The 12178-nt window shown below is 53.5% G+C and overlaps 1 protein-coding gene across 1 annotated transcript in view; it reads left to right on the top strand.

The window, feature by feature from the left end:
• Positions 1–12178, top strand: part of BOLA3 (bolA family member 3) — a 17827-nt gene that overhangs the window by 352 nt on the left and 5297 nt on the right. Inside the window, exons 2-3 of the mRNA XM_019514302.1 lie at positions 378–579; positions 10463–10551. Coding sequence (XP_019369847.1) covers positions 378–579; positions 10463–10551 — 291 coding nt within the window. The remainder of the gene's footprint in view (positions 1–377; positions 580–10462; positions 10552–12178) is intronic.

The raw sequence follows: 12178 nt of genomic DNA, 5'->3' as shown, positions 1-12178 counted from the left end.
CGGGTACGGGGGTGGGGGGGGGTCTTGGGTGCGGGTCCCTGCTCGTGCCTAGGGTGTCCTCTTTTAGCTGGGGAAGGCTGTTGCGGGATTGCTTAGCAACCGCGGCGTCCTCCTGCAGGTGCTGTACCGCGCATGCGCGCGCTTGGAGTTCGGCCAATGGTAGCGGCGTCTGCAGGTGGCATGCCGCGCATGCGCGCTGGGCGCTGTCCGGGCCGGGCCGGGCTGGGGATGCCACCAGTGCAAAAGCGCCCCCTGCTGGCGGGACTTGGCGCATGCGCGCTGGGCGCTGCCCGGCCCAGGAAGCACGTGCTGTAGGGGGAGCTGCCGGGCAGTGGGGGCAGAAAGGCCGGGGCCTGGGGGCTTCTGCCCAGCCGTAGCAGGCCCCAATTCCACCCAGCTGCTGTGGCACTGATGCCCCCTTCCCACCTCATCCAATCTCTCCTTGCCCCCAGGCACTGCTGCTGTGTGCACCTCAGTGCAGGGCACTAGCTTCACAGACAGAAGGGGAGGCCCAGGTGATGCGGGTACTGCAGCAGAAGTTCCCCCAAGCCTCTGCCATCAAGGTGGTGGATATTTCCGGTAAGCGGAGGCCTCTGGGCTGGCTGCGTCTGGTGCATGGCGTCATGATGGGGGGTGTTGGGGGACAAGCGGAGCTAGGCAGGGGCCTCCAGGTTTGCTTGCAGAGCAGCGTGGTGGAGGAGGCAAGTGCATGGAGTCTGAGGTGTGGTGCTGGGGGCTGGTATCTCCTTTTCTGGACTGTTGAAGATGTATGGATCTTTCCTGGGAATGGTCAGTGCCTGGATGAGGCTGTAGGTTCTATAACTTGGCAAATAAAAAAACCCCTAGGGTTCTGAATTAGCTTAAGGAATTGACACAGCACCTCATTCGATGAGTAACAGAAAGGCTTTTATTTACTATAAATATTCAAAGTCAAATGAGCCCAAACCAAAGCAAAATTCAGTAGTTAGCTATAAGGTGATGATTTCTCACCAAACAGGTGACAACAGAGACAGTCTGTATCTTCCAACTGTCCTAGCTAGGATAGCTGTCCTACTCCCTCATGGGGCTCTGCAGCCATGCATTGTGGCCCCAAGCCCTACCTGGGGCTCATGGGAAAATGGCAAAATCTGTGGGTTTCTCTGGTAAAATGAGAAATCCGCATTTGCTTCCAGTTAAAGGTAAAATCCACGGTTTACTCCATTTTTCTGTGGAGAACGGAAAACCCAGATCCCTGGGTATTGGAAAGTTCCAATTTGAATGAATTGCCTTCCTCAGTGACGAGAGGTTATTCATTTCTACTAAGTTTGGTACATACCAAAAAACTGATTAATAACCAGGAAAAACATGAGGTTTTGGGGAGTGTCCTTGGAAAATCATGGGATCCACTAGCCAAAACGTAAATAAATCAGAAGGAGACATCTATCACATATGGAGAATGGCTCTTTCTGTACATAACTTGAGTTAATTGCAAGAGAAATATTTACCATACTAATTAATTAAGGATAAACATTTAATACTGTTACATACTAGACAACTAGGAGCCTGCGTGAAATCATGAATGTTAGTAAGATAAGCTAGAAGGGATACTTCATTGTTTCTTCTCAGATGGCCTAGCTGTGAACTTGCATCCTTTTGCACTATGCAGTTAGTATCAGTATTCTGGATTTTAACTCATTGTGAGTAGGCCCCAGCTTAGCGTGAATTTCAGAGTCCTCACTAGTATCTTGTGTCACTTAGCGTCAGAAGGTGGACTCTGTGGGGAGTGGGGTGTAGCCATAATCTCCCCCTTGCCTCACTCGCATTGCAGCTTCCAGCCATCAGAGGTGTAGAGGGGGTTGCCTCAGATTCTGCCCCCTAAATTGTCTTCCTTGTAGCAACCAGTGGTCCTCTTCTGTGTGAATTTGGCTGGTTCCTCCTTTAATCATGGCCAAGTACAAGTGCATGCAGTATTGGGTGACGAGGAGGTCTGCAACATAATGGTTTGGTGCGTGGGAAAGAGCTTTTTTGAGGCAGTTCTAAATGTGGCACTTAGTAGTTAAATGTAGCCCCTGGCTTTGATATTGCATGGCACTGAAATTAAGCAACTGGTAGTAATGTACTGTGCTCCATTTAATGGAGTCTAGAGATCTATACTGGTCTCCTTCAAGAGCTAGTTTTCTAGGCGGAAGAGTCCTCACTTGTGTAAGCTCTCAGTGTACAAAAGGCCTACCATTCTCCTGATCATCCTGGCTGGTCTTCTCAGTCCCTTTCCTAGCTCTTCTATCTTGCTGTAGCAGTGTGGCAACCTGAATGGTGAACAGTGCTCAATGGGTGCCTCTCCTCTGGCTTTCAGATAGGTTGTAGTTTTAACTGGGGAATTGCCTTTTTGTCTGAGGCTTCATCCCAAGTTGATGTAGTAAGCCAGCTGTTGTTGATGGTGCCAAGATCTCTTCTTTGCATGGGAAAAGAGAACAGAGAGCCTGTCAGCACGTGGATGAGTTGCCTTAGGTTTTCTCACGTGCACTGTTTTGCATATAATGATACTGAACATCATCTGTCCTTGCGGCGGCGGCCATTGGCTTGAATGTGCAAAATCCTTCTTTGTGCCCATTGGGATGGTTTGTGGGATGTGCCCTCAGTAAGTCTTTGCAGTCTACCTCTATTTACTGTTCTGAATTTTTTGGATCAGTTAGACTACATTATCCTGTGGTGGTATTAACACAGATCCCTGGGGGACCCTGGACTGGCCCATTAGTCGCCATTCCTCGTTTTTTATCCTTTAGCCCAGCATCTCCATTTCTGTTACCACCTCGACTGCTGCCCCACTGCGCATTGGTTCTACTGACCGGTGCCCTGGGAGGAGCAGCTCTGGTGAGGGAACATCCTTAACCTCTTCTGTAACAGGTGAACGCAGAGAGCTCTCTTAGTTTCTCAGCATTGGTGGTATCCTTCTGCATCGATCCCTCAATGCCCTGATTTTATCCCATTAGATAACCGCGGTCCGGCTGACCCTTAGGATGACTTCTTGCGTGCAGCAGACCTAGAGCTGATATGGGTATGTTGTTAGTCTCTAGCAAGTGTCTCCTTTGCCTCTCTTATAGCTCTGTGCTCGTCAGGGTTCCCAGCGCCTTGCCTGAGGTGAGCGTCTTTCCCTACGTGCTTCATTTCGATCTAACTTGTGCTATTTCAGTGAAGTGTTTTTTCCATGGCCTAGCCTCTGTAGCCTGGCACGGGACCAGGCTGGCTGGTATGTAGCATGCTTTCTGTCTAGGTGTGTGACATGTGGTGGGCGTTTCCCAGGCGTCTCCCATGTGGAGTGACTAAGCAGGCCAGGTCGTAACTGTCCTTGGTGCTACTCAGGACTGCTTTCCCAGAGGTCTGCTCAGATCTGTGTAGGTGCTGGGGCCGTTTGCATTCAGTCTCTTGTTCTGGAAGAAGGGCAAAGGCACAGTGGCTGTCACAGAATGGCTCTGCAGCAGTGGCCCTTTGTACCAAATCCTGTGCCCTGCCTAGGCCTGCATTATACCTGGGCTTTTGGGTAGCAGGTAGCTGAAATAAGGCCTTGAAAGAGCAGTCAGGTATGGGGCCCAGGAAAGTTGCTTCTGCCTCCTGCCCTATAGTGCAAGGTACCCAGGCAGCATGAGGATGAACAGAATTGTGCAGCATGATAGCAGCATCTGCTCTTGCAGCATTTCTCTGTTCCAGGGGCGTTTCTTGCCTCTGCCATCCGGGGCTGGTGGCTGATGGTCCAGGCCAGAGGCTGGTGCCTGAGGTCCTTGCCACACGTTTTATTTTGGACATGCACCCTACATAGTCCCACCCAGTGCCAGGACTTTCTGGTTACCCTGCTTTTGGCTGTGGCCAGAGTGCCCATCTACCAGACTAGGAAGGATCATGGACAACTGTGCAGCTGCCTCACTTTGTCTTATCTGTGCACGTCTCCCAGCTGAGTTTTGCTGGGTGCTGTCCAGTGGCTCCTTGAACACATTTGAGAGTCAACGGGTGAGCGCCTCACTTCTGCTCCTGATTCTTCTTGCACTGTCCCAAAGTTTTAATCTGATGCATTTAATGGCCTTCCTCTAATGAAGGCAGGCTTATAGTTTCCCAGAGGATCAAGGTTACTGTCTGTGAGTAGCAAATAAGCCCATTGCACCTAGTATCGGAGTGCAGGTGCAGAGGGGGAGGATGAATGGGGCATGTCCAGGATTTTCCCCACTCTGCTCTTCTTCCGTGGCAGCTTCCAGTCATTGGAGGTTTTGAAAGGTCAGAATTGCTGGTGTCCCCCTGATGTACCATGGTCTGAATGCTGTTGACTTTCTTCTGCGTGATTCTGCCCCATCGCGTTTTAAATGTGGGTCCGCCCAGCATTGTGTTGTGATGAGGGCCACAAGGTGATTGTGTGCTGTATGGAAAAGAGTTCCCATGAGTTAGGTTTAAAGTTGCCACCTAGTAGGGGAAAACAAAGTCCCTGGGTTCTAGTCTGGTGAGGGAGGCACCGGAGAGGCATTTTGTGTAGGCTGGGGACTTAGACTGGGCTGTGCCACTGCTCCTGCTGGGACCAAAGCTGGAAGTTCCTAGCTAGAGGGTCTTCCCCTCTGTTCAGGGTCAGACTGATCCCCCAATTTGGGGCCAGGAAGGAATTTCACCCCCTGGTCAGACTGATAGGGACCGCTGGGGGGCGGGTTGGCTTCCTCTGTAGCTGGGAGTGTGATCCCCTTCCTGGGATCTCTTGATTGTATGTTTGCAACATTTCATAGGGTGTTGGCTGCTGTGTTGGTCAGGTCAGGGTGTTGGCTGCTGTGGTTCCCCAGCTTTCCCCGTGGCAGGTTCGGGGGTGATGTTTTGTGCTGTCAGGGCTGACGGTAGTCTTATGGAGAGTTTAGATGATGGATATGTCTGAGATGGTCAGGATGGGACTGATCCTGCCTCAGGCAGGGGGTTGGACTAGAGGTGATCTCTGGAGGCCCCTTTCAGCCCCACTTCTCTCTGACTCTGTGAATTTGTGCCTGGTCCCAAGGTTGCCGTTGTTGTCCCTAGCTGCCTCCCTGTCACTGAAGGAGGTTCCTAGTTTTTCCATCTGCCTAGCTTCCCCTCCACACCTTCTGTCTGTATAGCTAAGTAAAGTAAAAAGCTATGCGCACCATAGCCAGCCAGGCGAAGGGGGCTTTAAAAGCTAGTCTCACCCTCATAGGCATTTTCAGTAAGGTGTGCTGTAACAGATAGCTTTATTGATCAAAGAGTGAGGAAGGAATCCAAAACAAGGGAAAATTGAAAGAAAACCGACTTGAGCAAAGCAGAATGGGCTTGTTGGCCCTTTTGATACGCGGATAGTTCATTTAATCCTAAATTACTGGCTTAATTTTAGGTAAGTTACTCACATGTTCATCCAGAGACGGATGGAGCTGTGGAGGCCTATTGCTTGTTTCAGTGTCCCATAATGACTTCTACCTCCAAAACGGAGTGACCCCTTTTAAAGCTTTTGTGACCTTATCACTATGTCCCAACCAGAAACAGGCATTATTGGATGTAGACCAACCCTCAGGCAGAGAGGCCAGGTCACCAGGTTGTTCTGAGGGAAAAACTCAGGACAAAGGAAGAGTGAGCAGCTCCCCCTCCCTGTGGAGTTGTCACACCCCAGTCACCCAGCTTGACCAGGTGGATCCAGCAGCCAGTTTGAAAGAGGGGGCTGGGCAGACTCAGAGCAGGGAGGCAGACGAAAAGGACAGCTTCACAAGGGCCACCCGGTGATGGAGTGGCACGAGGGCAAAAGTCTCTGTGTTAGATGTGAAATGGCTACCTTGCGAGTGAGACCTAAGGAATGGTAGTGCAAGAGCAATGTTGTAGCCGTGATGGCCCAGAAATGATGCAGGAGGCAAGGAAAGTTCTTGCTTTTGGCATCCTTTGTGGACCGCTACAACACCAATCTTACACTATTTAATATGTGGTTGTTGAGTCCTGTGGGTCTGCTGTCTTGAGAAGGGGAGAGAGAGAAATCCCTGGGTGCTGTCTCTGTGACACACAGTAATTCACTGCATGTATTTCATCCCCTTCCAAGTGGTCATTATCAAGGTCAGAGAACCTTAGCCTACATCACCCCTCCGTGCCTGTGATCACCTGTATTGCTCCTCTGCATATTGCCTGTGGATCTTTATCCTTTGTCAGGTTTGGCTGGTTAAAATATGTGCTGTGAGTGGCAAGGGTGTGGGAAAGATGTCTGGAGACATGTCACGGGTAGTAGCATGGTTATCACAGAGTGAGGAGGGGAGGCTTTTAGGGACTTGTGACTCTGAGGTCACTTTCCTGTTGTAGCCTTTTGTAAGTCTGAAGCTGTTCAAGGGTCGGGTGGTCTAGAGATGCTTGTAGTGGCCTGATTCTAGGTTGACTAAGGGAGGAACAGGTGAATGGTGTGCTCAGGTGAGAGACTGTCACAAGGTGTGAACTATTTTAGACAGCTCGGGGCAGGTGCAGTGAAGAAACTAGTGTATAAGTGGCCTACCTTGAGGGGCTTGATGGTAGATCAGGCTAACAGTAAGCAAAGATGAAGCCTGTATAGGCAATAAGAATATATGGATGGCTAATAATTCCAGTAGCGTCTCTTAGGAACATTGTAATATAAGTTTCTACCTTATTTGGTCAGCTTTTTAATATTGTAGCCAAGCAGTAGAGTCTAAAAACGTAGACTCCCCTGGGATTTTTGCTCTTCAGTCCTGAACTGCAGTTGTTGTTCAACTGCCAGCTTGCCAGGATACCCACTCAGGGCTGTGTAGTCACTTGGTTTGCAAAACCTGGGTAGGAAGGTCCTTTTCCTAACAGGCTGGCCACCTGTTAGAGACTTTCTAAGACTTCAGGACTCAGAAGTGTTAAAATTAAGTTGCTTTTTTCCCTGGTGCCTGGCTGTGGCCTGGTTGACGCCTGGCGGTGTGCCAGTCCAAGCCCTCCCCACCTAATGCTGCTCAAGCCCCCGCTGTCTGGGCTGGATCCTATAGTTTTGTTGGCTTAATGGAGCTGGCAGGCAGTGTAGGTCGGGTGGTGGCTGGGAGTTCCCTGGGTCTGCTTTGGAGCCCATCCTGATGATTGGGGGTGTGGTGCAGGGACTGTGTGTAGGGATCAGGTGCCTCCTGCAGGGAGTAGGTCTCCAATCTCAATGTGTCGCTCCCACAGTATGCATGGGGTGGATGTCAGCGAGGTGCTGTGTTGTGGTGCGGTGGCCACCCTGCAGCATGTGTGTGACAGCTGGGGTAGGAACAGGCAGGCAAATTGGGCAGGGAGCGGAAAGCAGAACAGGAGATTGGGGAGGCAGCACAAGGAAGGAAGCAGAAAGTGGAGCAGCAGGTTGGGCAGGAGAAGGGAAGCAGAGTGGAAGTTGGGTGGGGTATGGGGCTAATTTGTGGCATGTCCACCACAAAAGGTTTGCCTGCTGCTGTGGCTGATCTATTTTGTGGCAGAGCTGCCGCCTGAATGTGGATTGTGTCTAGGGACCCGTGTCCTGGGAGGAGTGGCTCAAGTGAGGGATTGGCCGTAACTTCTGCCTGCATTGAAGGCTGATGTAAAGATCTCCTAGTTCCTGGTTGATGGCGGTCTCTGCCATTGGAGCTCCATTTATTCCCCAGTTTTCCAGTGGTGCAAGTGCCTCATTGCCAGGACTTGTGCCTGTCATCCAGGTAGAGTGACCTGTCCTGCTAGTCTCCAGCAAGTGTCTCCCCAAAACCCCATGTCTCTTGTTCTCACATGGGTTTCTTGTGAGTTGCCAGACTGGAGTTGCATGCCTGCACTTGGTGGGGTCCCGACCTCCATGTGATAAATGAACCAGCCTTCTGGGCTGCCTGCCTGGCAGCACAGGGGCTGGGTTGTGGCTCCGATGGTGCGGGCCATGTGTGACAGGTCAGGATTTTTGCGGGCGTTGTTTTTTCATGGGTCCCATTGATGGCAGGGCCGGACTGATGTAAGCTCTGACAGAGCCAATCCATAAGGGGGCAAATGTGGCTTCTCTGCCAGCTCGGGGAGATGGCGGCTGGTGTTGGAAGGTGGCGCGTTCTTTCTGCCCCGGGCACTGGGTCCCAGAGAAGAGGTTGGCCTGGCCACACAAAGTCTTAACTCCTCCAGTCTTTGTGGCATGGTGTATGTTGGCTGTGATGTGAGGCTTGTCCTTCCTCTGTCTCCAGCATGGTGTTTATTGGCCATTCCAGCGGTCCAAGGGGTTACCCTGCATCAGTGCACTTACAACATCTTTGTTGCTGGCAGTGTCCTGTGTGGCTTGGTGAAGGTCAAAGGTGCTGTGGCGGAGCATCTCTGGCATCCCAGAAGGATGTCCAATGTGGCGATATGGTAGTGGGTGTCCTGGAGCAGGTCTGTCACTGGTGCTCTTACTCCCTGTTCTCCTGCCATGTTGGGGTGCAGGCTTTGTGCCGGTAGGTGGCAGATCCAAGCGCCAGCGAGAGCGGTCCGTTTGTACGGTGCCTCGGAGTGTCTGTGCAGCGTCTGTGTGTCCTGGCGCAGGGTGGGTGGTATTCGGGTGATGTCGGGGTGAATGCAAGTGGCCAGTTTGGCATTTGTGGCCTTGTGCCGTTCCATTACTTTGTTGGAGTGAGGCTGCCCCTCTGGGCTGGAGGCTCGTAGGATGTCCTGGCCGCTTGTGTGCCTGAGGTTTTGCCTTTCCTTTCCCCCATGCCTTTTTTTTTTAACACACGCTCTGTATGCAGCACAAGCAAAGCTTGTTTCCTTTTGTGTAGGCTCCCCAGTTGGCTGTGGGACCAGGCTTCTTTGTGATGTCGGAGCTGTCCTGGAGCTGAGAAGCACTAGGAAATGTGGACAGGCCAGGGTTTCTGGGGGCCATACCGTTTTAGGGGACCAGGAGTGTGGTGGGGATGGACCCAGTGAAGCCTGGGAAAGAGGTGTTTGCCAGGGGAACTCGAGGGACTCTGCTGCACTGTGTTTAGTGGCCTCCCTAACTAGGTTAGTCATTTCCTGTCAAGCTTCTGTCCATCCGGATAGCCAAAAGCCCTGGTGGAGGGTGCCTGGGGCATGTCCAGAAGTGTGTGTCATCCATCCCCCTGGGTTGTCTGACTCTGCTGCTTTTTGCTGTTAGAGGATTTGGAAAGGCCAAGTTACTAGTTCCCCCCTGAGTCTGCCACAGCCAGTCTGTCAGGAGGGTCCTGTCTTGCATGTATATGGCCTCTCCCTTTGGGAATGGATGTCTCTGGCAGATGTCTAGGGGACGGTGTAGGGACCAAGGTCCCAGGGCAACGTATGCAAGAGCTTCTGCAAAGTGGCTTTAGAGTGGTGACCTGCTCGTCCCGAAGGCAATCCCCTAGTGCCACCTGATAGAGAGAGAGAGAGAGACAGAGACAGTGAGAGATCCCTGGGGACTTCATGGCCACTGTGTAATGTACTGGTGACGTGTATCCTGCCTCCTCTGGAGCATGTCTGTCCTAGGCTGTACAGTCCTAGCCCTGGAAACCCCCCTGGATCCCTGATCAGTCTGAGTGTTGTGGTGTGGCCCCTGTCCAGGTGTTTGGCAGCCTCTCTCAGGTTTGGCAGCCTTGTAGGCCTGTGATGATCTTGGTGGGCACCTGTGTAGGCGTAGGATAGATTCTGCGTGTTGTGGAGTCTGTCTGTGGGGGCTGATGCTGAATGGCAAAGTGAGGCTGGCGGGAAAATGTCCACTGTGAATGTGTGGTCCTGGTGCTAGGTAGTTGCAGGCAACTGGGGAGGCCCCCTGTGTGAGTACGTGCCTTGGGGGAATGGTCCCCAGGGCATCACCTTGCAGTTGCCCCTAGTGCCTGTTGTCTGCCATGTTGTGGCCTGTTGTGGTTGGGGCTCTGGAGTGTTGCGAGTCCCCTGCTGACCCGGCCACCTCCCTGTTTGTCCCTCTGCCCTGGTGGGGCGGAAGCAGCTTGCAAAGTGGCGGCCCCTGCACTAATCCATGTGGAATGGCATTGGGATGTAGTATTTTTTCCCAATCCAGTCTGGGAAGTGCCTGTTGATAGCCACTCTTTGTTGCCGATCTGGTAGCCCAGGAGTCTCAGAGCGCTTTTGTCTGTCAAGAAGCGATGGGACCCGCTGCCTCTGGTTCCCTCTGTTGTTTTTGCTGCAGAGCTGCATTGTGGCATGGGGCAAGTGCCTGGCCTGGGGTGTGGCATGGTAGGAGACAAAGCTCTGGCTGTTGTATGCCTTGGAGGTGCCCTGTCTAGGGGTGCCTCCAAGGGTTCTGTAGGCTGGGTGCAGCCCACAGGCCACAGGCGGCTGACCCCCACATTAGCCTGCGTCTGGCAGAGACCAAGCGAATGCGGCCCGCAGAGCACAGGGGCAAAGACGGGGATGAGTGACTGGTTTGGGGTTTGTGGGCCATGTGCTGTGTCGTTGTGTGAGAGGGGCGCATGAGTTGGTTGCGGAGAGAGCGGGCGAGAGCAGGGTGTCTAGAGGGAGGTGCTTGGGAGATCCTGGGTGTGAGACCTGACTGAGCTGGTGTGTCTCTGTCTTGCAGGGGGCTGTGGGGCCATGTATGAAATCCACATAGAGTCAGAGGAGTTCAAGGAGAAGAGAACTGTCCAGCAGCACCAAATGGTGAACCAGGTGAGGGGCCCGGTGGCACAGGGCAGGCAGCTCTGGGCCTATGCTAGATAAAACTGGGCAGGAAAGTGGTGTGTGGGAATGTCTGTGTTTCCCAGGCAGCGGGTGTGTGTAGGGCAGGGCTTTGGGGCAGCAGGCTGGATGCCAGCCAGGTAAGGGGCAGTGGAGAGGGTGAGTCAGAGTCTGCCCAAAATCTTGGGGTCTGAAAGGGGAGTGTCTTGTGTCAGCAGAAGAGGGCCCTGGCTGGCAGTGGGGGGCATGCCTTGTCAGTGTGGGTCTTATCAGAGTCTGGGGCAGTTTGTGCTTCCCAGGAGAGGGGTGAGTTTGCAGAGGTGTTGGTGCCATGCGGGGAGGGGATGTCCTGCTGGGGACTGATGCAGAGTCTCCCCACAGGGGAGGAAATGGTGTGCAGCCCTTAACAATGTTGTATATACAACAGAGAAGGCCTGGAGTAGCTTGGGCATGTGGCTTGGTGGGATTTGCTGGGCGCTGCCTTACCTGTGTCTTATGTTGGGGCGAGGGTTGTGAGAAGCGTGGCTTATGACTTGTTACTTGGACAGGCCTGCAGCTGCTGGGCAACAAGGCTGGGTTTGAGCGGCCTGAGGGAAGGGTGTGATCTGCCAGGGGTGTGCTGTGTGCGTGTGCGCCAGCGAGCATGCCAGCTGTGTGGCGATGTCAGTGAAAGGAGCATGCAGCTGTGCAATGGGATGGTTTATGGCAGGGTCTGTAGCAGAAATGTGAGCAGGGAGCGGCAGGCAGGGCACAGATGTGGGGAGGGGCTTGGGGGAAGGGATGGCAGGGGGAGACTGCCATTGGGGTCTCCTGCTGGGCAGGGCCAGCCTTTTGTTATCAAGGCTGCTGGAGAGTAGGTCATCCTGTGGGGGTCTGGTTCCAGTTGGAGTTGGTTGCAGCTTGCCGTGGGCAGGCAAGCCTGGGGCTGGGGCTCTGGGCCCCACAGGTGCTGAGGAGTAGGTTGATGGTTTGGTTTGGTGTGGGTGTGCAGAGGACAGAGGAGCGTGAGGCTCTGCTGATCTGCTGGGTGTGCAAGCACAGGCTCTGCAGGGCAGCTGTGTTTGGAAGTGAGTTCCCATGGGGAGCTGCTGGGCATGTGGGAGTCAGTCGTGCGTGAGCTGTGCCTGGTGTAGGGCGAAGCGGCAGCTGGGCAGAGCAGAAGTGCCAGCCTAGGGAGTCAGACGTGGTGCTGTGTAAAGTGGGTGCAGGGCAGGGGGGTTGTGTGCGGGAATGGGTGCCAGGGGTCAGACTGACCTGGCTGCGGCAAGGCATGTGCCAGAGGAGTGGGCAGCAGCAGTGTGGCCTGCAGAGCAGGGCACTTGGGGCCAGTCAGGTGGCCTGTGTAGGTTAGCTGTGGCTGTCTTTCAGGGGAAGGCCAGCAGGAGGCCTCTGAGCCAAGGTCAGGAGAGCTGAGTGGCACGGTGTGGCGTAGCCCTCCTCCAGGAGCAAGGAAAGCAGGTCAGGGGGCAGAAGCCTGGGGGGTGAGGTTGGCAATTGTGAGTCAGGCATGTGTCTTGGTTGAGGGGGTGTATGGTGTATCGTAAGGGGGGTGGGAAGTGTGTGCGGGGCCCCCTGGGCTGTCCACAGGGGTGTCGTTTTTCCTTTTGTAGGCACTCAA

The sequence above is a fragment of the Gavialis gangeticus genome, unplaced genomic scaffold, assembly GCF_001723915.1.
Source record: "Gavialis gangeticus isolate Ggan-Ray unplaced genomic scaffold, GavGan_comp1, whole genome shotgun sequence".
Lineage (NCBI taxonomy): Eukaryota > Metazoa > Chordata > Crocodylia > Gavialidae > Gavialis > Gavialis gangeticus.
Note: the sequence above shows the minus strand (reverse complement) of the source record. Positions and strands in the feature narration are given on the sequence as shown.